Source organism: Rhinoderma darwinii, chromosome 11 (genome assembly GCF_050947455.1).
Source record: "Rhinoderma darwinii isolate aRhiDar2 chromosome 11, aRhiDar2.hap1, whole genome shotgun sequence".
Classification (NCBI taxonomy): domain Eukaryota; kingdom Metazoa; phylum Chordata; class Amphibia; order Anura; family Rhinodermatidae; genus Rhinoderma; species Rhinoderma darwinii.
Window position 1 is genome coordinate 32061621 of NC_134697.1, and position 24514 is coordinate 32086134.

At 40.3% G+C, this 24514-nt stretch overlaps 2 protein-coding genes across 3 annotated transcripts in view; one reads left to right on the plus strand and one right to left on the minus strand.

Moving 5' to 3' along the window:
• Positions 1 to 1216, plus strand: part of LOC142662825 (scavenger receptor cysteine-rich domain-containing protein DMBT1-like) — a 35625-nt gene extending 34409 nt beyond the window's left edge. The window contains exon 17 of the mRNA XM_075841025.1: positions 786 to 1216. Coding sequence (XP_075697140.1) covers positions 786 to 1038 — 253 coding nt within the window. The 3' untranslated portion in view covers positions 1039 to 1216. The remainder of the gene's footprint in view (positions 1 to 785) is intronic.
• Positions 1 to 24514, minus strand: part of RBP4 (retinol binding protein 4) — a 349798-nt gene that overhangs the window by 227966 nt on the left and 97318 nt on the right. The gene's annotated exons all lie outside the window — the stretch shown is intronic.

Here is a 24514-nt window from a genome sequence, read left to right on the forward strand (position 1 = left end):
GGAGATTTTAACAAAGAAGAGGATTATTTAGAGTGGACAAGTCCTTGTAGTTTCCTCATAATATAAGATTGACCCACACACAGGTTCCATCATCAGTAAATACAGTTGCCCTTTAAAGGGATCGTATCACTTTGTTTTTTTATTATATATTTTTTACTCTATTTTCTGTATATGATTATTAAGGAAGCCGTCTTGCCTGAGCTGCTTTTAACAGCATTTTGAGATATGCTTTACAGCAGCAACATGGACCATAGACACCTGTGAAAAGGAGGAGTCCTATTGATTTCTTTGGGAGAGTTTTCTAGGCATGCTCTGCGACCTGTGCAGAGGTCATTGTGCAGGGAGGGGGAGAAGAGGAGACTTATCCATCCCATATTGTCAATGGTGTTATCAATATATAGGTGTTACTGGTCACTGTCTTTGATAATAATGAGATGATTGCTGAGAAGTGATCTCTACAGAACAGGAAGGGTCAGTCTATTGTGAGGTTCAGTGGCCAGAGTGAAAACTGCAAAATTAGGATTATTTTTTAATAAAGATAATAAAATAGAAAAAAAACACAACAAAATTCTTACTTGATTAAAACAATAGGTCATTTTCTGATGACTCATTCCCTTTAATAGTATCTCCTTGTCTATTAGATCTTTACTTTATGGGGTCCAATCTATGCACATCCAGATCATTGTATGAACTAATTATCCAATACTTTGAATAACCTCTTATTTTTACCTGACATATTTTGGGTATTGACATAGAAGTGACATAACTTTTTTATTGTATTTCAGGTGCTCACAAACCCCAGATTATCATCCCTACCATTCCTCCTCACAGAGCACAGTGAGATTTGGGTTCAATGCATTCAGCTTCTTGACACAGTTTTCTAGTGTGTATATTCGGTGCAAGCTTGTTGTGTGCAAGCAGTATGATAGATGGTCACGCTGTAACCAGGGCTGTATGCCAAGGCACAAGAGAGCAGTGGCGTCCCATCACGAGCACGTTCATGCTGTCGTTGGACCTGTTAAGCTTCTGAATTATTAACAATCATTGTCAACTTAATGGAAAATAAAATTTATAAATGTTTGCTGTTCTGTAGAGAAGGAAACATTTACTGCAGATTAATAAAGTAAGACGTCTTAACAACAAAGTGAAGACTTGGATCGCTTTCACTCATATAGAAACAATACAAATCCAATAAAACTGCATTTTTGAAAAATAATATTAATTTGTTGTTTAATTTATTGAATTTTCATTATATAAAGAACTAAACTAACCATCATGTCTAATGTGAAAACTCCTGATATACACTATTTATCAAAATTAGAGCAAAGGAAAAGTGGAGTTGTCGATAGTATCCAGGTCATTGCTTTCACTTATCAAAATTCGCAACTTCTCCACTTTATCTTTGCATTATTTTTAAAGGGAACATGTCAGCAGTTTCGAGGCCTCAAAACTACAGACAGAGAGATATAAAGGAGGATGAGGGCATTGTAAACATACCTATTGTCTCGGCCATGCAAGTTGCATGACCAAGAAAAGAATGTAATTTAACCAGCGTGGCAGTTGCAAGTGCCACTTTCTGCTCTAAATGACGGATCTGCGGCCAATCAGGAGACCGAAAGAGCAGTCACTCAGAGCAGAGGGGCGTGGCTGCATGTAGTGCAGGAGCACTTGCACATTAAGTGCCCGCCTTAGTGGCACTTAAGATCGCGGCACCGGGGGGGACTAAACATTGGTATGTTTACAATGCCCTCCCCCTCTCCTATATAGCACTGTCAGCAGTTTTGAGGCCTCAAAACCGCTGATAAAATCCCTTGAATAAATATTCACCACTCTATCACATTTTGGTAGCTGAGTGCCCCTCAGGGGCCACAATGGCAATGTTTATAATTTTCATCCTGTCTAAATGACCACTATTTGATTACGTATTATTATATGTCCCACTCAACATTAGAAGATATAATGCACCTTCATAATAATAACAACAGAATGTAGGAAAGACTGTAAATTCTGCACTTTATGATCAGAGTGAAAGTCTTGGGTAAATTTTGGGGCACATTTATGATGTGCTGGAAAAGGGCATAATGTGCATTTTAAAAATGGCGCAATTGACTTGTGCTATATTTATGAAAGATGGGCTATTTTTAATCTTGTTTTTTGACATATAAGACACTTGATAAAAAAACAAAAAACAAAAAAGATATATCATTGGGACGTAGCTAAGCAAATTGCAATGGTTTCTCCATCTTCATCTGTGAATTTGGAAATTTGCGTTGTCACATTGTTGCAGATGAATTATAAGATATCAGTGTCATTATCATGGTAAATGTGCAGAAAGTTTAGTTATGGATTTAAGGCATTTGTTGCTGAACTTTATAAAGTTCCTTATTAGACATAATTGATTTTGAATTACTTACCTGCTAAAGTATCCAGGAAATAAAATGATAGCGATGGAATAATAAGTATCAAATACTAACTTATATAAAGGGCGATTGTCTCAGTTCTGCAAGCTAAGTTCACACTACCGTTGCTATCAGTTTACCTGTCTTCCGTCAGAGGAAAAGAGGATCGAAACATTAAACGGAAAGCCACGGTTCCGTTAGAATTACCATTGATTTCAATGGTAATTCTTTTGTTTGAGTTGATTTTCGTTTGTCTCCGTTCGCTAGATTTCCATTTTTGAACAGAAATAAAAGTTCTGCAGACTACACTTTTGATTCCGTTCAAAGAAACGGAAACCTTGCGAACGGAGACAAACGGAAAGTAAAATGATAATAACATTCACAGTATATTTCAGTGTTCTCAAAAGAGTCTTTACAGATCACACTTTTTGATGTTTTAAATAATTCCAGTAGGGAGTCATGCCCGTGGGGAGCGAAGGCTAGACTATCTTTTCCGATCCCACAAAAGAGATACTATAGCACAAATTGCTGAAAAAAAACAACAAAAGTGGCTACATTGGGCACGTGAGCATCAGTACTGGGCCAGGGAGCAATGGAATGAGCTGGCCTGGTCTGCTGAATCATGTTTTCTTTTACATCATGTGAATGGTCGGGTGCAGTGTGTGGCAGCGCACATGGGGAAGAGATGGCACCAACATTATTTATCAATCAGTTGAGTTTGCCATCAAACACATGCCTAAAGCTCCTATAATTTTTTAGGATCAGATTAGAAATAATTTCTTATGTAGATGATAAACTGTAAAATAATAGAACATCATCATCATCATCATCATCATCAATTTATGTTTTCTCCTTATTCTATATTTGTATTATATTAATCCCAGCCGTGCCTTTACCTGTTGTCAGTTTGCAAATAAAATACATTAGTCCAGTAAAATTAAATTATGAAATTATGACATAGAAAAAAGTTTACATTGATTAATACATACAGGAATCTGAGATTGTTTTTTAGTCAGCACCTGAGTCTATATCCACACTTGGAGATATATATATATATATATATATATACACACATATACACCAATCAGCTGTAACATTAAAATCACTGACAGGTGAAGTGAATAACATTGATCATCGCGTTACAACGGTGCCTATTAAATTAAGAGGTGGGATATATAAGGCAGCAAGTGAACAGTCAGATCTTACAGTTGTTGTGTTAAAAGCAAGAAATATGGACAAGTGTAAGGACCTGAGCGACTCTAAAAAGGGTCAAATTGTGATGACTTGACGACCGGGTCAGATCATCTCCAAAATGGCAGGTCTTGTGGGGTGTTCCCGGTATGCAGTGGTTAGAAGTTGAACCTATTAAAGTGGTCCAAGGAAGGAGAACCGGTGAAACAGCGACAGAGTAATGGGCGCCCAAGGCTCAATGACGTGCATGAGGAGTAAATGCTAGTCCATCTAGTCCGATCCCACAAAAGAACTGCTGTAGCACAAAATGCGAATGAAAGTTACTACTGGCTATCATAGAAAGGTGTCAGAAGAAAAATAATTTAATAAAGTATTTGCACAATTTTTTGCAATAATTTGCCACTTTTAAATGAAGAACCTGCCCTAAGTTAGATTTAAAGTATTAGCGCAAGTTTTACTTGCTTTCCGCCATGCTTGTCACTTCTCGTTTTTTGTCGGGGGATGTGGACGTGGTTTGAAGAGTGGGACTTCTGATGCAAGATGTATTAAACGCGACATTTGGAAAAGTTGCATAAAAATGTGCAAATTCACTCCACTGCCTAGGTGTTGTTTATTGCAACGTAAAACAATGCTTCAATTCAATATTAACTTATACTTCTCTCTAGGTTGGGAGATTGTTTGTGTAGCTCTATGGAAATGTTAGATGATTTTTTAAGCACATTGCTCTATGGGTCATCCTGTATGCACATTTCAGCTCAAAATAAATTATGCTAAATGATGGTGTACTGTTTATACATCCTTGTCTCTATTAAAATAGTAGTTTTATATAGAAGTGTAATATAGTACATTTATGTTGATCTTGGTTTTATTTATCGTCTTGTAGCAGATAGTAAACATTTTCATCAACTAGAAGTCTATCATTAATATTTAAAGGGTAACTCCACTTTAAATAACCTTTTGACATGTCATAGAGTTCATCTGAGCTATTTTGCTGCTTTGTTTCAGCGATCGGACCCCCACTGATCAAAACTTCTGACATGTCACTATAACATGTCAAAGTTTTTATGAAGTTTAGTTATACTTTAAAGGCTATGTACACCTTTGAAAACTTTTTTTTTCAAAATCCGTCAGGTCAGCGTCACTGACATGTTTAGTGTCAGTGGGTCCTGCATGTCTCTGACACACAGGATTCACCTGTTATCGATCACATCTAACTTATGAACTTAGATGTGATCGGTAACTGCTCGATCCTGCTTGATCAGTGCCGCTGACCTGGCGGATACAGGTCTCAGCGCAAGATACAGCTTTCAGTGCTAGATATAGGATACAAAGCAGCTGTATCTGAAAAAATATAAATAATTTTTAATAAAAAGTAATTAGAATGTTGCACCAAACACACTGATACATATTTCTATTTAAAAAATGTTTTTTTTTTCCAAAGGTGTACATAGCCTTTAACATAAAATCAATTGACTTTAGTACAATATCTATGGACTTAGATCTCTCACCAGTTGTAGAAAAGTATTATTCATGCTAATGTTAGTAATTTGTAAAGTCAAATTCACGTCTTGCTATAAATAAGCAGAACAATGGTTGGAATACTTTGAGCGAAGGTTATTAAGACCTCATTACCTGTGTCTATAGATGATAATTTAATTGCATTGGCAAAAACATATCATGCAATAAGAGTTTCAGGTCATGGACAAAGGATTGAAGTCATAAAGTCAATACAAGTAATGTCCTTTCTGGTGATTATTTAGGCTTTGTTCACATCTTGTGTTAACCCTACATTTAGCATGCACATTGAGAAAGCTCCGTACGTACATGCTAAACGTGTCCATAGGGCTCCATTACCCCGACAGAGTCCAAAAGAGTGTCCTCTCCAGATGTCACTCTAGGGTATCTCTCAAATGTATATGTTAAACTTTTACCTTGGGGAGCATTCCCAGGGCTGGAATCCCCAGCAAGATCATCAGGTGGGGTCGGGCCCTGGGGAAGCCCCCGACGTCACTGTCCATGTATGAACAGTGATGTCAGGGATTTTCAACTATGGAGTCCCCGGCCAGAGCATCGGTAGCGCTCTGGCCGTGGACTTGGGGACAGGATAAGCCGCTATTATTAGTGTCCCTATATGGACGGTGAAGTCAGGGGCTCTTCAGTCCTGACGTGCCCAGCCAGGGCTATTACGATGTTCTGGCCAGGCACTATGTAGTTTAAAGCCCATGACATTATTGTCCATATATGGACACCGATGTCAGGGGCTCCCTCTTTGAGCGGAATCCCCGGCCAGAGTGTTGGCATCTCAAAGTCCCTAAGATCACTGTCCATAAATGGGGGCTTTCCCGGGCTCAACGCTTAAAGTAGCGCTGTGCCCAGGGATTTCAGGCTACGTATCAGACTGTATCAAGTGGGATACGTTGGTACGTTCCATTGGAGGTATATGTCGGAACTCCTCCCGACATATACTTCTGATAGAAGGAAAACATGTGACGTGAACATAGTCTTACTTTTATTATTTTACTTTTCATGGGGTCTATCAATATCCCCATAAGAGGTCTGCATCACATTAGGGCAACTTAAAGGTATCCTACTAATACAGAACAATTGGTAGCAAAAATGTCTACTTGTGCCACACAAAGGTCTAGAAATTAGTGTGCCACTATGGCCTTATTATTTATGGACCTTGCTTTGCGCACTGGGGCACAGTCATGCTGGAACAGAAAAGGGCCGAACCCCAAACTGTTCCCACAAAGTTGGAAGCTACAATTGTCCAAAGTGTCATGTTGTGCTGAAGAATTATGATTTCCCTTCACTGTAATTAAGGGGCCTAGACCTACCCCTGAAAAACAACCCCATAGCAATATTCCTCCTCCACTAAACTTTACAGTTAGCACGATACAGTCAGGCAGGTAACGCTCTCCTGGAATTTGCTAAACCCAGACTCGTCCATCGGACTGCCAGACAGAGAAGCGTGATTCATCACTCCACAGAACACATTTCCACTGCTCCAGTGTCCAGTGGCGGTGTGCTTTACACCACTCTATCTGACGCTTGGCGTTGTGCTTGTGCTAACAAGGCCTAAGGGTGCAGTCACATGTGGCAGATTTTGTTGCAGAAATTTCTGCGACTGAAAATCACATCCGATGATGAAAAACTGATGATAACTGATGCTATACAGACATTAAAACGGACTCAACTTGTCCGTGTTTTTCTTATGTAACACAGATGAGTTTAACAACACTTGTCTGAACAGAGTTTTATACATCCTAGTACTTCGCTCCAGAACTCCCTCAGGAGTAGAAGTAAATAAAAAAAATCTTTTACCTGGTCAACCTGACACCCACAGTTAATGATTGAAGTATCCTGTAATGTTTGTGCAGCTTTGATCAGTATTGTTGGAATGGTCCCTAAAAGAAATGATATTGTTTCGTTAATGATGTCATTATATTCATTTTTCAATGTAACAGGTTAAACAAGGGGGAATCATTTCTCATATTCTAATACTTTCTTTCTATTGTGGAGATATAGTCTTTTGGTGTTTTGAGATCCAAAGATACATTCCTAAGGGTCGGTTTACGCCGTGGGGGGGGGGGGTTTAGGGGGTGGAGCCAGGCAATTGCCTAGGGCCTTCATTTTCTTTGGGCCCCTAGTGAATCGGACCCTCAGGGGAAAGCTCTTAGTGGAGTACAAGAACAACTTTCAATTCTAGTAGTGTTAGGTGGGCACTATATGGTAGTATTATTTGGGCACTGAATAGCAGTATGGAATTAATATTTGTCATTGTATTTAAGTACAAGAAATTACTAGAAAAACTAGGTCATTAAAATTGGTGAGCAGTAAGGATGAAAAAAAAGTAAAATGTACAGTATATAAATGATTATAAAGAGGTTTTCCCATCTCCACTGGTTAAGCAATATGTCTGAAAAGTGGGGGTCTCCCCTATTTAGAGAAAAGGGATCCCCTGACCCCCGGTCTCACATTTCACGTGATAAAATGTGTAGCCGAAAGGAACGGTTTTCATCAGAGAAGGGGTTATTTTGCTGTCACAACAATAAAAAAAGGATGGTGGCACCTGTTTTAAGAACAATGTTAGATTCAGCCTAAAACAATGTAATGACACTTTGCATATTATTCTATTGTCTGCACTGCAACAATTTCCTGGTTGTTTAATGATTTTCATGAAGCTGCCAGGAACCAGTATCATTATATATGGGCCGACCATCTACTGAAGTTTTATTGCCGTCTTTCAATATGTGGTCCTTGGCTCTGGTTTTCAGCATTGCGCTTCTTCAAGTGAACATTCCATCTTTTACAGGTGAGACTTTTGGGATTTTGGGTATATTTATCAGATACATGATTGAAAGAAGAAAGAAAGAAAAGAGATAAATAGATGATAGATAGATAGATAGATAGATAGATAGATAGATAGATAGATAGATAGATAGATAGATAGATAGATAGATAGATAGATAGATATAGATAGATAGAGTCAAGGAAATAAGTATTTCTGTTCAATGATTTTTATTAATTTTAGTCCATACAAAAATTTTCATACAAAGAAAAAGAAAACAATAGATGCACGATATACATGTCGCGTTCCAGTGTTAACACAAGTGAACGTGTTAGTGTCCTAGTTTATATGACTGTTTTATATCTTTACATCTGTAGAACTTGTAAACAAATCAACAAAATAACAACGTAACATCGCTAGCAGTATTACTTTCTTCAAGTATATTTTGTACAAATGTTGCTAATCCTTCCATTACCAATTTGGCGTAAGGGTATGTAGGAGCTATATGTGTTGACATAGGGGGTTGGTTGACCAGCATTCCCAGATATTGGAGAATTTAGTAAAATTCAAATTTCCATGTGCTATTATTCTTTCATATGCAAAGGATGAATTAATTAAAAGTAGGAGTTCTGCTTGAGTTGGTACGTCCACACTCTTCCAGTGTCTGGTCACTACCAGTTTTGCCATCGCCAGTATTTTGCACAACAATGTTCTGAATTTTGGAGGGATCTCTTCTATCTGTAAGAACAGTAGAGCTAACTGAGGGGATTTAGAAATTCGTATTTCAAACAAGGATTCTAATAGTGCGAATACTTCTCTCCAATACTCGTGTACTTTTTGACATTCCCATAGTACATGTAACAGTGTGCCTTTGGTACCGCAACCCCTCCAACAAGTTTCTGGCACTGTTGGAAACATTTTATGTAGTTTGTCTGGGGTATAGTACCATTGTAAGTGGGTTTTGAGAGCTGCCTCTAAGTGCGAACTGCATTGCAAGGACCTATGAATTTGTTTGTATGCTCCCCTCCAGTCTTCTTCTCCAAAAGATTTCCCCAACATCCACTCCCATGTCAGAATATTATGGGTTTTGCGGAAATCAGCGTGTCCTGATAATGTGTTGTATATCCCCTTAAGTATTTTGTTAGGTTTAACTATTAAGTTAAAAAGTTTCATGTTGCATAGAGGGTGCTGATTTTTTAAGGTTGCTATGTAGTGTCTAACCTGTAAGTATTTATAAAAATCGCCCCTGGGAAGAAGATATGTGAACCTCAAGTTCTCAAAGGAGTTTAGCTGATTGTTAGAGTATAAATGAGACATTAGGGTAAGGTTCCTTGATTTCCAACTGTTCAAGTTTAAGTGTGGAATAGCTAATTCTAGTACCTCTATTGGTATCTGTGCATTCGGAAGAGGCACAAGATCAATGGAATGTTCTTGTATGTGTGACCAACTTCTTAGGGCTGCTTTTGTGATTGGAGATATTTGTGGTGGCGTGGCTATGTGCCAGAAGTCCAAAAACATGAGAGCTTTTAGGTTTGCCGGATAAACATAAGATGATTCTATATGTACCCAGTGAGTTGTAACTTTATTCATCCATCCAGGATGATATAACGCCACCAGAGTAGAAGTATAATATCCGTATATATCTGGTACACCCAGTCCCCCTAGTTTCCTATCTCTAGTCAAAATATGTGCTGCAGCTCTAGGTTTTCGATGGGCCCAAATAAATTTCATTATCTCTCTCTGGATAGTTGTAAAAAAAGATTTTGGTATCACTATGGGAACTGTTCTAAACAGATATAGCAGTTTGGGTAGCAGTAACATTTTGAATGCAGCAATCCTACCTATCCAGGATATTTCAAATTTGTGTAATCTAGTCATTTCAATCTGTAATGTTTATAGGAGAGGTTCATAATTAGCTCGGTATAGAGCCTTATGAGATTGCGTCAAAGTGATACCTAGATACGTGATGCCTTTTTCTTTCCAGTCGAATGGGTATTTATGTTTTAGGAAATGTAACACAGATGGCAAAATGTTTAGCGGCAATATTTGAGACTTCTGGGTATTTAGTTTATATAGTGAAATCTGCCCAAAAGACCGGATGCATTCTAGTACCGCTTCTAGTGAGTCCTCTTGGGAGGCTAAGGAGAGGATAATGTCATCCGCATAGAGTGAGATTGTATGTGGTCTACTGTCAATATTTATACCCTGTATATTGGTGTGTGTTCTGAGAGTTTGCGCTAAGGGTTCCATAGATAATATGAACACTAGGGGGGATAGCGGGCACCCTTGTCTGGTTCCATTTGTGATTTGAAACGTGTCAGATAGTACACCATTAGTATATACCCTAGCTGAGGGGCTTGAGTATAGTGCCTTTATCGCTTCTATTATATTTCCTTTAAATCCCATCTTTTCCAATGTATCAAAAGCATATTCCCAATGTATGCGGTCAAACGCTTTTTCCGCGTCTAACGCTAACAGAACCGATGGTGTCTCCAATTGTTCTATGTTATGTAGAATTCCTAGCACTCTGCGGGTGTTGTCAGAAGCTTGTCTACCCTTCACAAATCCCACTTGATCTTCTCCTATTAGTGTGGGTAGCATGGGGGCAAGTCTCATTGCCAGAATTTTTGCATATATTTTTACGTCCACATTTAGTAGGGAAATGGGTCGAAAGTTTTGAGGGGCATCTGTAGGTTTGTCAGGTTTTGGGATGGTAACAATTAAAGCGGCTTGATTCTCTGCTGGCATGGAACCTGTATCCATTGCTTTTTGGAAAAATCTGCACATATACGGCATTAGTATACTCTGAAGAGATTTATAATACATATTCGTAAGTCCATCTGGGCCAGGGGACTTGCCATTGGGAAGTGTTTTTAGCGCCATTGAAATCTCTTTTTCTATGAATGGTGCACTTAAATTCATCAATTGGGTTTCTGAGAGTTGAGGCAAATCTATTTTTTGTAAAAAGGCCTGTATATCTTTTTTCGATGGATGAGGGGAGAAGGGATCTTGATCCAGATTATATAAGGATGAGTAGAAGGTACGAAATTGGTTTGCGATTTCTGTGGGATGGGTTATTTTTGTTTGGGTATGCGGATCTAGTAAAAATGGGATCTTGGATTTCTGATGTTGTGTTTTTAATCTACTCGCTAACAATTTTCCCGCCTTATTATTCTGCGAGTAATATCTTGCTTTGTTTTTTTTAAGATTCTTCTCATATTCTGAGAGTAAGCTACATCTTAGGTGTTGTCGGAGAGTGTACAATTTTTCCGCATTTTGTGGTGTCTGCTTAATTTTGTTCAGAGTTTCCAGGGAGCCTATTTCTGCCGTAAGAGAGGCAATTAAAGCCATCTTCTGTTTTTTTAGTATGTGACCTAAGCGAATGAAAGTGCCTCTGATAAAGGCTTTATGGGCATTCCAAAGGGTGAAATCATTTATTTGGGCATTATCATTCTGTTGAAAGTATTCTCGGAGATCATTGGCAATAGTTAGTTTATGTTCTGTATGAGATAATAAAAAAGGGTTGCATCTCCACAAATACGTAGGGTTAGATATATTGCTTTCTTCCAGAGTCAAAGTTATCGCCGCGTGATCCGACCATTTTATATTCTCTATAGAAGAATTTTTAGTAGCAAAGAGCAGTTCCTTGTCCACCAAAAATAAGTCTATGCGGGAATAGCTATTATGAGTTGGGGAGTAGAAAGAGTAATCCCTTTCTGTACTGTGTTGGGCCCTCCAGACATCATACAGTTCTTGTTTCGCCACTAAAGGACCAAGCTGGGGTTGGGGCTGGCGACTAGGATTCGTAGTATCTAAAGATGCATCGACTATAGCATTAAAGTCTCCACAAATTATTACCTTTCCCTGTCTAAATTTGTTAACTATTCTAATTATTTTGTGAAAAAAGCGAATTTGGTGGCGGTTGGGAGCGTAAATATTTGCCACTGTGTAAGTGATGTTATTAATCGTACAGATTAAAATAATGTATCTGCCGTTTGGATCATTATGAACTTGTAGTTGTTGAAAAGCTACTGAGTTTTTTATCGCTATTAAGACTCCTCTCGACTTGGACGTATAGTGGGATTGGAATATATAAGGAAATTGATGGTGTTTAATTCGGTTTGCATCTGTCTGCAGTATGTGTGTTTCCTGAGCACATAGGATGTCACATGCTATATCCTTAGATTCTTGCCACATGTGCGCTCTCTTGTGTGGGCTGTTCAGGCCGTTGACATTGAGTGAAGCTATTTTAATTGTCATTTAAAGGACATGAAATTGTGGAGACTGACCCTATGTACAAGGCATAAACAACATCACAATCATTAGCTGCATCTAAGGTAAGTATCTCAAACCCTTTCTCCTGTTCATATTCACAATTAATATATCTACTGCTAGCACAAAGATATAAGAAAAGTACAAACAAAAAACAATATATTCCACATGGATCTATCACAAACCATGGACAAATACAGCTGTCCATCAACTTGGGGGAAAAAATAGTCAGCTTGATATCAGGTCAAGATGACCGCAACTACACCTGTAAAAGCTTATCGTCAGGAAAGAATAGCTTTGGTGAGGGAGGTACTTCCGTTTCAACGACCAGCAGGAATCTCATGTGGGAAGTAGAAGAACTCGATCCACTGTTGTCTTCTTAGTGCTTTCGGTGTTTTCGGTGGTCTACCCTTTGCCATTCATCTTGAATCCGCTGAGGGGCGTGATTGGATTGCTGAGGTTGCAGGCGAACTGGTATGTCCCACAATTTTAGTAGGAGTGTGCCTTCTGGCAAATTACGGATCACGTGCATAGAGTTGTTTCTATGGATGAGTAGGCGAACCGGGAATCCCCATCTGTATAGGATCTTGTTGTCCCGCAAAGCGGTTGTAATCGGGACCAAATCTCTTCTTAATTGTAAAGTTGCTGCTGATAAATCCGTGAATATAGATAGGTTGTTGTATTGCGCTGGTATGGCATCTTTTCTTTTGAGGGATGTCATCAGTTGTTCCTTCACATGAAAAAAATGTATACGTGCTATTACGTCACGTGGCACATCATCTGTGAGGTGCTTTGGTTTTGGAAGTCTGTGAATTCTATCTATAATTAGATCTCTTGGGTTGCACCCATGTAGCATGTTTTGGATGAAATCTTGTGCGTATTTCTGCAGGTCAGGCGCAGCGACATCTTCGGGGATCCCCCTTAATTTTATATTGTTTCTACGGGATCTGTCTTCTAAGTCAGCCATTTTTGCCTTGATTTGAGAAACTTCTGTTTCTAAGTCGTAATGAGCGTCGATCAGCCCATTATGTGAGGTTACAAATTCGCTAAGCTTAGATTCCGCGTGTTGAACTCTAATCTCCACGTCCTGTATTGCTGTGGACAGGGGATGTAGCATTTTGGCAAAACCAGCCTGTAATGATGTACTAAGAGCCTGGAGCATATTCTTCATTGTCAGTTCTGTAACCACATTAGTTGAAGATGGCATATCATCTAACATGTTTCCCTCTGAGATAAGTGCCCCAGGGGACGTGTTATGTCCTTCCGATATTGCTGGGCCTGTTATTGGAAGAAGGATCTGCCTTTGTGGCGATGAGCGCCTTGAGCTCAGTAATGGCGGCGACGGGGATACTGCATGCTGTGAGCTCTGTTCCTGATGTCGTCCCCGCCGACCCGTGGCAGCGCGGTTTACTGCCCGAGTGTCCTTGCAAGTTATATCCTCAGTGGCGTCAGGGTATGGGGAGGCTTGAGTCGGGACCGAGGCACTTCTCCTCTGTGTACTCACAGTTGCGAGGCTTTGCGGTGGTGAGTGTGGCGGCGGCTCAGATGTGAAGGATCCGGTCTGAGAGCACGTGTCCCCTCCATCTTGTGTCTCCTCTGCATGTCGGGGGGAGAAGAAGTCTGTGAGCTTTGCTGGTCTCGCTGTAATCTTCCTACGTCTCGTCATGTCTGGTGTACACTCCTCTCTTTCCCAGCAGCTAAACTAGGTTAGTAGCTGTGCCGTTTGTGAGGCGGTAGTCGCTGTATTTTGCTGTGCGGTGTAGGAGCTCTTTCTTCACGCGGCCATTCAAGTCGACAGCCAAGCCACGCCCCATCAGGAAATAAGTATTTGATCCCTTGATGATTTTGTAAGTTCGCCCACTGTCAAAGACATGAACAGTCTAGAATTTTTAGGCTAGGTTAATTTTACCAGTGAGAGATAGATTATATTTTAAAAAAAAAACAGAAAATCACATTGTCAAAATTATATATATTTATTTGCATTTTGCACAGAGAAATAAGTATTTGATCCCTTTGGCAAACAAGACTTAATACTTGGTGGCAAAACCCTTGTTGGCAAGCACAACAGTCAGACATTTTTTGTAGTTGATGATGAGGTTTGCACACATGTTAGATGGAATTTTGGCCCACTCCTCTTTGCAGATCATCTGTAAATCATTAAGATTTCGAGGCTGTCGCTTTGCAACTCGGATCTTCAGCTCCCTCCATAAGTTTTCGATGGGATTAAGGTCTGGAGACTGGCTAGGCCACTCCATGACCTTAATGTGCTTCTTTTTGAGCCACTCCTTTGTTGCCTTGGCTGTATGTTTCGGGTCATTGTCGTGCTGGAAGACCCAGCCACGAGCCATTTTTAATGTCCTGGCGGAGGGAAGGAGGTTGTCACTCAGGATTTGACGGTACATGGCTCCATCCATTCTCCCATTGATGCGGTGAAGTAGTCCTGTGCCCTTAGCAGAGAAACACCCCCAAAACATAATGTTTCCACATCCATGCTTGACAGTGGGGACGGTGTTCTTTGGGTCATAGGCAGCATTTCTCTTCCTCAAAACACGGCGAGTTGAGTTAATGCCAAAGAGCTCAATTTTAGTCTCATCTGACCACAGCACCTTCTCCCAATCACTCTCACAATCATCCAGATGTTCATTTGCAAACTTCAGACGGGCCTGTACATGTGCCTTCTTGAGCAGGGGGACCTTGCGGGCACTGCAGGATTTTAATCCATTACGGCGTAATGTGTTACCAATGGTTTTCTTGGTGACTGTGGTCCCAGCTGCCTTGAGATCATTAACAAGTTCCCCCCGTGTAGTTTTTGGCTGAGCTCTCACCTTCCTCAGGATCAAGGATACCCCACGAGGTGAGATTTTGCCTGGAGCCCCAGATCGATGTCGATTGACAGTCATTTTGTATGTCTTCCATTTTCTTACTATTGCACCAACAGTTGTCCCCTTCTCACCCAGCGTCTTACTTATGGTTTTGTTGCCCATTCCAGCCTTGTGCAGGTCTATGATCTTGTCCCTGACATCCTTAGAAAGCTCTTTGGTCTTGCCCATGTTGTAGAGGTTAGAGTCAGACTAATTAATTGAGTCTGTGGACAGGAGTCTTTTATACAGGTGACCATGTAAGACAGCTGTCTTTAATGCAGGCACCAAGTTGATTTGGAGCGTGTAACTGGTCTGGAGGAGGCTGAACTCTTAATGGTTGGTAGGGGATCAAATACCTATTTCTCTGTGCACAATGCAAATAAATATATATAATTTTGACTATGTGATTTTCATTTTTTTTTATATAATCTGTCTTTCACTGGTAAAATTAACCTAGCCTAAAAATTCTAGACTGTTCATGTCTTTGACAGTGGGCAAACTTACAAAATCAGCAAGGGATCAAATACTTATTTCCTTCACTGTAGATAGATAGATAGATAGATATGAGATAGATAGATATAGATAGATAGACAAATAGATACACAGATAGATTTTTAATAAACGTCGATTAAAAAAGTGCTTAAAAACACAAAAGACATTGATTCCATTCAAAGGTGAACATAGTCTTGAAAGGGATTTATCCATACAACACAAACATACTCTAAAACAGTTGTTCACTACATCTAAATACTCTTCTCAATATACTAGCTTTTACATTTTTGGATGATAACTCCAGTCGCTACAGTGGTAACGTGGTCAGTTTATTCTGTAGTTTTCTGATTCTTGATGGCGCCGACACCGCTACACAGGGCCGATTCTAGCTTTTTTGCTGCCTGAATCGAAAATTGAAATCGCGCGCCCCCCCCTAGCCTGTTCCACATCACTAGCAGCCTCACATAAAAAAAAAATCATACCACCCATCATCTCGCTGCAGATCATACAGTTGCTACATTACTGATTAGAGGCAGAATAAACATTTACATTAAGTGACTCACCGGTGACGTCTCAGATTCTAGTTGTTCTTTTTCTCTTTTTTTCTCCATCCGGTCCAGACCTCTATGATGACTTCTCCCAGCCACAGCTCATTTCAGCAGTTTTCCGCTCAACTTTCTTCAGCTTCTCACTTTTCAAACATTTCTGCACCTATAAACAAAGATACAATTCTTATGGTGCCACACACTACACCCCTAAATATAATAGCGCCATACACTGCACCTCTAATTATAATAGTGCCATACACTGTGTCCCATACACACACACACACACACACACGCACACGCACACACACACACACACACACACACAGTGCCCCCTGTAGATAGTGCCCCACATAGAGCCCCCTGTAGACAGTGCCCCACATAGAGCCCCTGTAAATACTGCCCCCCTAGAGTCCCTGTAGATAGCCCCCTGTAGATAGTGCTCCACATATAGCCCCACCCCTTGTAGATAGTGCTGCACATATACCCCCTGTAGATAGTGCTCCTCATATAGCCCCCACGTACAGCCCTACCCCCTGTAGATAGTGCTGCACATACAGCCCACACATACAGCCCTACCCCCTGTAGATAGTGCTGCACATCTAGCCCCCACATACAGCCCTACCCCCTGTAGATAGTGCTGCACATATAGCCCCCACATACAGCCTTACCCTCCTTTAGATAGTGCTGCACACAAAGCCCCGACATACAGCCCTACCCCCCCTGTAGATAGTGCTGCACATATAGCCCCCCACATATAGCCCTACCGCCTGTACACAGTGCTGCACATATAGCCCCTCGCACTTTTAGCAAAAAAACAACAACTTTACACACTCACCTAAACCCGTTCCCATGCCGTCTTCTTGCAGTGCAGGTCTGCTGCGGCTGAACGACGTGGTGCTGAGTGGCAGAGCAAGTCATTCTGCCCGGCCAGTCAGTGCCTTTCAACGTTGCCTCGTTGAAAGGCGCTGATTGGCAGGCTGCCTTGCCATGTGATTCAACAAATCAAGTGGCACGATTATGTCATTGCGCCACTTGTGTCATTAAAAGGTGCTGAGTGGCAGGGCAAGTCTTTCTGCCTGGCCTATCAGCGCCTTTCAACGTTGCGTTGTTGAAAGGCGCTGACTGGCAGGTTGGCTTGCCCTGTCATTCAACGACACAAGGATTGCGATAACGACTAATTGATCATTTATTATCATTTAGGTTTCCACGGGGATCATGTTCATCTTTAACTAAACTAATGTTATATTATTTCCAGCTTACGAGTGTGGCACTGTGTTGACTGAGACGTCAGGGGTAATATCTAGCCTTTCCTATGATCCTCCTGGCAACACATGTACATGGATTATCCAGGCCATACCCAATGGTTTTGTGGAACTGCAGATCGTCAGTATTTCGTGAGTATTATTTTAAAATAAATGCATGATGTTTTATTTTGGTACCTCTCCTGACATGTCTGTTTTAGTAAATACTTGTATTTCTCATGAAATAACAATTCTGCAGAATCTTTTCTTAGAACTCTGCATAGTGTCATTACTCTGTTATTCCTCCTAGAAATTTATAAATAAATGGGCTCTTACCATTCCCCTTGTCAAAGGGCTTTTGTCCCTACACAGAGTCACTCTGTCAGAACTGGTTGGACAATGTCAGACTGTGTGGGGACACACTGCCTACTGGTAACATCCAGTTGTTAATTTTATAGATTTCTAGGAGGAATAACAGAGGTACTACACAACTGAGAGTTCTAAGAAAAGATGCTGAAGAATTGTTATTTCATGGGTAATACAAGTATTTACTGAAACAGACATGTCACTAGAAGTGACAGGTCCTCTTAAAAGATACAGTTAGTGATTAATACATAATTAAAGTCATTCATTAACAAAAAAGGAATACAGGAATAGACTTTGTAATATCTATGAACTTTACTTCTATTGTGTAAAGTTTTCTAAATGTAGTCAGCAATGTAAACAATACATGTTTACAATCTGATTGCCAAATATATGGATGGTAATAAATACATAAGTACAATAACTCTTAGGGCCCTATTAGACACAGGGATTATCATCGCAATTTTAATATAATCGTTGGAATGTAAGAGATAATCGCTACATGTAATAGCGTGCAACGATCAAACGATAAATGGTAAATTGTCCTTTGAACTTTACCCACAATCTCAATAATCTTTGTGTGTAATTGCTGTATGGGCGAACGAACAACGATTGCAGTAATGACTGAGCAGCGAAAATCGTAAGCAATTATTGTCACATGTAATAGACCGGCTTTTGAATGCAAATTATTATTAGTTTTTGTTGTCTTTACACCATCCAAACTAGGCAAGAAAATTTAGATGACCCATTAAATCAGATTTTTACGGATGATAAATACAGAATCCGTTTAAAGACTTTTCCATATGAATCTTAGGGCTCACTCACACGAGTGTGATTCTCGTCCGTGTGCTGTGCGTCGAAACAACGCACAGCTCACAGCTCCATTCACTTCAATGGGGCTATTCACTCGTGCGTGAGCTTTCACGTAGCGAGTGTCCGCTGCGCGAAACTCACTGCTTGTCCTATATTGGTGCGTTTTCACGCAACCTAGCCGCCCATTGAAATCAATGGGTGCATGAAAGCAAATACATTTTTGATAAAAACCAATTATGAAGCTGCACCAAACACACTGATTGACATTTTTATTATAGGAAAGAAAAATAAATCGCTTTTAGGTGTACATAGCCTTTATAGGAAATGATGTATAGTTAGAAAAGGACCTTTTGTTTAAATTAAAGTGTTTTTTCAGTCCCATAAAATTGAGAGTCTATCCTCAGGACAGGCCATCAATATGTTAGCAGTTGGGGTCCGACTACCGACACCTCCCCGATCAACAGTTTTGAAGGGGCCACAGTGCTTATACAAGCGTTGCTTCCTCTTCATTTCCACTGCTCGTACTGTGAAACGTCGACACACTTGTAGCAGCGGTTCACAGTATTACAGCCTTCTCCCATTTACTTCAGAGGGAGAAGGCTGTAATACTGTGAACCACAACTACAAGTGTGTCGGTGATTGACAGTGTGAAATGAAGTGGAAGCAGCGCTCGTACGAGTGCTGTGGCCCCAGCAAATCAGCTGATCGGCGGGGTGCTATACCGATCACATATTAATGGCCTATCCTGAGGATAAGCTATTCATTTTATGGGAATGGAAAACCCCTTTATTTTTAATCTTAAACATATTTAAACATTTTGGTAATGTTTTTTTCTGGCAATACATCACCTTCAAATTTTGGTCTACAATGTGTTACATATAATTTTACATTTTTATTTCACAGATTGGAAACCCACCCAACTTGTGCCCTTGGTTCATTGACAATATATAATGGTGCTCCACCAACCTCAGATGAAATAGCACAGATCTGCTATCTACCTTACCAACATTTCTATTCGTCGTCTGACAAAATGACCATAGTGTACTTAACTGACAATTCTACAAATTATGGCTTTGAGGCTGAATACCACACACATATTGTCTTACCAACTACAATTCCAGGTAATGGGACCAGCAAATAAGATATATTTGTAGATCTGAACACTTATATTTAAGATAATTAGTTTAAATTTTGTGGCAATTAGTCCTTTAATATTCCCTTTCCTGACTTGATCCTATTTTGTCTCATATTACATTTAAAACTGTGGGAACTATATGAAGATATTCTATATGTGTCCAGGAGATCAGAGATTTTATCCCTCCTTCTTTTAACAAATCACAGTCTAGTTGCTAAACAACTGGCTGCCGTAAGTACCTTCCCCTCCTGCAACAAGATACCAGGAATGCTCGGCTCCATCCATAGTTATGCTCCACCCCTCCACTTTCTGCTAGCCGAAAATGAAAGGAATCAGGAAGAAATTAACACTTGTGTTCTCGGCAAGAGTTTTACAAGTTTCAAGGGCATGTAGAAAATCTTATAGACTGACTAACTTTGGGGGCAATTTTGATTTATTTTTTATTTTTATTGTTCAGTGTTCCCCCACAATTCCCAGCAGTTTTGTCTAGGGGCTGATCAATGTTTTATCATGACCTAGACACAGTTCAGAACCGCTGGTAGAAGGGTGTTTTCAGTAGTGAGTTTCTATATAATCCACCTCCAGGAGTAGGTCCAGTAGGGGGACACACAATATGAGACAGAGTTGTTCAAGGCAGATGTATTATTTTAGCATTGGATGCAGTAATATTGGAAGAAAAACGGATTTATGGAACTTTAAATGATTACAAAATTATTGGGGACACTAAATTATGAGCTATAGTATAACTATCCTTGCCATACATGGCCAGATAGAGTCATTCCACCTGGTTTATTACTTATACTTACCAGTACTATGTGTATTTTAAGCCTAAATGCACCCAAAGTCATAAAATTCAAAAGACCTTTTTACACTCCTCAACATTGAAATTGCAACACCAAGAAGGACACGCTGCGAGGTTATACAAATCGAAGTAGCCGCTGTTGCTAAGATCTGCAAATGATAACATTTTCTAGCACCAAGCTCCAATCTGTGGCATGTGTGAGGGGCATAAAAGCCAGATTGAAAGCAAAGTTTTTAAGCCACATGAAACCTCAAATATCAGATCAAGTGGTGTGGGATGATAGGTCGATGCCTCCTGTTTATCGAGATTCCAGTTACTGCCACATGTCGCACACTGAGAAGGACAGAATCATTGAACTGAGAAAACTTGGTTTATTACTCCGGCAGATCGCTACGCGCCTACCCCAAGATGTCAGCACTGTTGCGTGTCCCAGAGTTTGGGAGAACAACAACGAACGGGAAAAACAAATTGGCATGTGGTGGGTGGGGGCCCTGCTGCCACATACACAGTGGGTTCTAAGGGGTATGCCCACCCCACCCCTTAGATGCCTATGAAGGTTTTATTTTTTTATAGGTTATTTATTGGATTTGATATATACCTTGCAAATAAATTTCAATACAAAACACTGTCCTGGACATCCTCACAGCTCCCCGGTGCTTTTTGTCCATCCGGGCGCCACGACCACATTGGGTTCTGATGCCAAAGAGTGCCAGGATGTAGTGTGCATCAGCAGCGCTCGGGGTGGCAGGACCCAGGAGCGAGGAGCGGTAACTAAATGCTGTGTCTAGGGACTGAATTTTTTTGGACCTCTCCATGTTGCAGTTTATTATCAATATACTGTACTATAACACCATGATTTAGAACATCTATTACATATATAACATATATTACAAACATTTGAGAAATAATGGGTCGTTCTAACTGGATTTGAGCGTGGGTCTGTAATAGGACGTCACCATTGTAACAGGTCCATTCATGATATTTCTTCCCTCTAAGATATTCCATGATCAACTGTGAGTTGTATTATTAAAAAGTGGAAGCGTTTCGAAATCACAGCAACTCAGCTACGAAGTGTCAGACCAAAGTTATAGAACGGGGTTGCTGAGTGCTCAGGCGCATAGTGCATAAAAGTTACCAACGCTCTGCTGACTCAATAACTACAGAGTTCCAAACCTCCTCTGGCATTAACATCCGCACAAAAACGGTGCCCAGGAACTTTATGACAAGGGTTTTCTTGGCCGAGCAGCTGCATGCCAGCCTTACATCACCAAGCACAATGCCAAGCTTCAGATGTTTTGGTATCTCCCATACAGTTTAGCTGTAGTTCGAATACTCAACCATCGTTCGATACAAACCCCTCCTCAATATGGATTTGCAGGTTAGGAGGAATGGAGGACTTGGGACTACTTTACTAGTGCTCATGAGGTCCCAGAGTTTGGGACTCAGAGATCTAACATTTAACTCCTATTCTGTGGATAAGTGCTAAACGTTTTTTTTTTTTTTTTTTTTATCAGAAACCCCTTTAAATAAATTCGAGTCAGATGAGCATTTTTGAAGTAAGGCACCAATGTTGAACAAGAAGATGTGGCTCGCAAAGTGTGTTAAAATTCATCCTAAAGATTAGTGCTTTGTGCAGGCCTCTTGAGATCCTCCCTGGCATTTCACAAACTGACTTGTGGCAAAGGTGGCATCGTATGCCAGTGCCATGCTTAAAGTCACTAAGCTCTTTAGAATAATGATGTTTGTCTATGGAGATTACATGGCTGTGTTTCTGATTTTACGCACCTGTTTGCAGTGGGTGTAGCTGAAACACCTGAGTTCAGTAAAAGTCCCTATAGAAACAGGCGGATACATTGCTTTAGGGTGAATAAAGGATCCCACATTTTTCACTTTACTTGGAGTGCTACCTATATATACTGAATACACAAAACTAAAACTAATGTTATCATTTCAATTCCAGTTTACAAGTGTGGAACTGTGTTGACTGAGCCTTCAGGATTAATATCTAGCCTTTCCTTTGATCCTCCTGGCAACACTTGTACATGGATTATCCAGGCCATACCCAATGGTTTTGTGGAACTGCAGATTCTCAGTATAAAGTGAGTTTTATTCCTTAAATGATGTTTTATCTTGTTTATGGTACACATAGTGATGAATATATACTAAAAATCATTCATTGCGGCTCTGTTCACACCTGTGCTCGTCTTTCTGTTGTCCTGCTCTGTCAGAGGAGCAGAACAAGAGAATAACTGGCCGACGGAACCCATTAAAGTCATGAATGTGTTTAATCTGATTGCCAAAGACAGGGATTAATACATGTTATTAATTTTTTTCTTATGGTCTACTACATATTCTAGTATACACATAGATTATTTTATGTGTGCAGTTTAGACAGTATCACGTTGGGTACGTGGACCTACTGGGCCGTACCCCCTTGATGGTATGGCTGCTGGCCAACAGGACACAGGTCACAGTCTATAGTTCGTATAGTGTATCTGTGGTAGCTCAGAAAGTAGCTAGATAGGCTCAGCTGGGACTAGGCAGCAGGCAGGGCCCAGGTGTGGTGTAGCAGGACAGGCGTGGTACAGCAGGACAGGCGTGGTACTCAACACGGCACTTGACCAGGATAGCACGGGATACAGGCTACAGGTAGCAGGAACGGGAAACTCTGGGAACTGGAAACACTTAGGAGACTATTTGCTTAGACATACTAGGGTAACGACAACAATGCTCAGGCATTGCAGGAAGGGGCTGGGCCCTTCTTATAGTTCACGGTGCTCATGGGCTAATTTTAGTATAATTTTCAGGTGTGCACGCTGGCCCTTCAAGAGCGGGAACGAGCGTGCGCGCGCACCCTATGGGACCCGGCCGGGAGAAGCGGAAGTGAGCGCTTGCGTCTCCTGAGGAGGAGATGGGGACCAGTGCTCACAGTTACATGGCTGCGGGCTTCAGGTGTTGAGTGAGCCTGACGGCACGCGGCCATGGGCATGACAGACAGCAAGTATCTGTTTTTCTTACAAAACATATTTATAAAAGAAATCCAATTACAATACATGATGTGCCATCAAGGTTAAAAACTCTTTTCATTTTAGTCATTAGAAGTGAAATAAGGTGTTTTTTAAGCATTTCTATTAATGGTGTAACTATTGTGTTTTATTTTTTAAAAACGTTATTGTCCATGCTGTGTGTGCTTAATGGCAGCTGCAATTGGGAATTAAAGGGAAGGATGTATAATCAGAAAATGACTTTTCATTTTAAACATATTAAAACTTGTTTTTATGGCAATACACCAACTACAGATGTTGGTCTACAATGTGTTACATATAATTTTAAATTTTTATTAAACAGATTGGATATCCACCCAACTTGTGCTCATGGTTCATTGACAATATATGATGGAGCTCCATCAACCTCAAATGTCATAGCACAGGTCTGCTATCTACCTTACCAACATTTCTATTCGTCATCTAACCAAATGACCATAGTGTACTTAACTGACGAATCTACGAAGTATGGCTTTAAGGCTGAATACTACACACATATTGTCTTACCAATTCCACCTCCAGGTAATGTGACCAGCAAATAAGATATATTTGTAGATCTAAACACTTTTCTTTAGGACAATCAGTTGAAATCCACTTTACTCAATGCAGTACAGATGATGAGTGATGTAAGGCTGGGTTCACACACTGCATTTAATTGGCATTTGCAAAAATTGCTGTAAAATTCCATGGCCGTACCATGGTTTTACTAATGCGCGGCAAGATTGCAGTATTTTGCTGCTATTTGAACAAAAATATTTTGCTGTGATTTTTTCAAACGCGTCTTTACCGCGACATGTAATCCTAAACTAAATATGGTGACAGATTGTAGATTGATTTCAAATTGTCATCTATTCCCCATAATACACTGCTCACTGAATTGAAGTAAAGACCCTTTTTCATGGACCATTGATTGGTTGAACAAGTTCTCACTCGAATGCTCATTTATGATCATTGGCCCATGCAAACATGGCAGCGATTAAACGCTCTGATCTGCTTGATAAGAGAAGCCTGTTTTTGTCCAGTTTCTCATAATCCTTTTTCAAAGTGGCGCTAAATATAGAC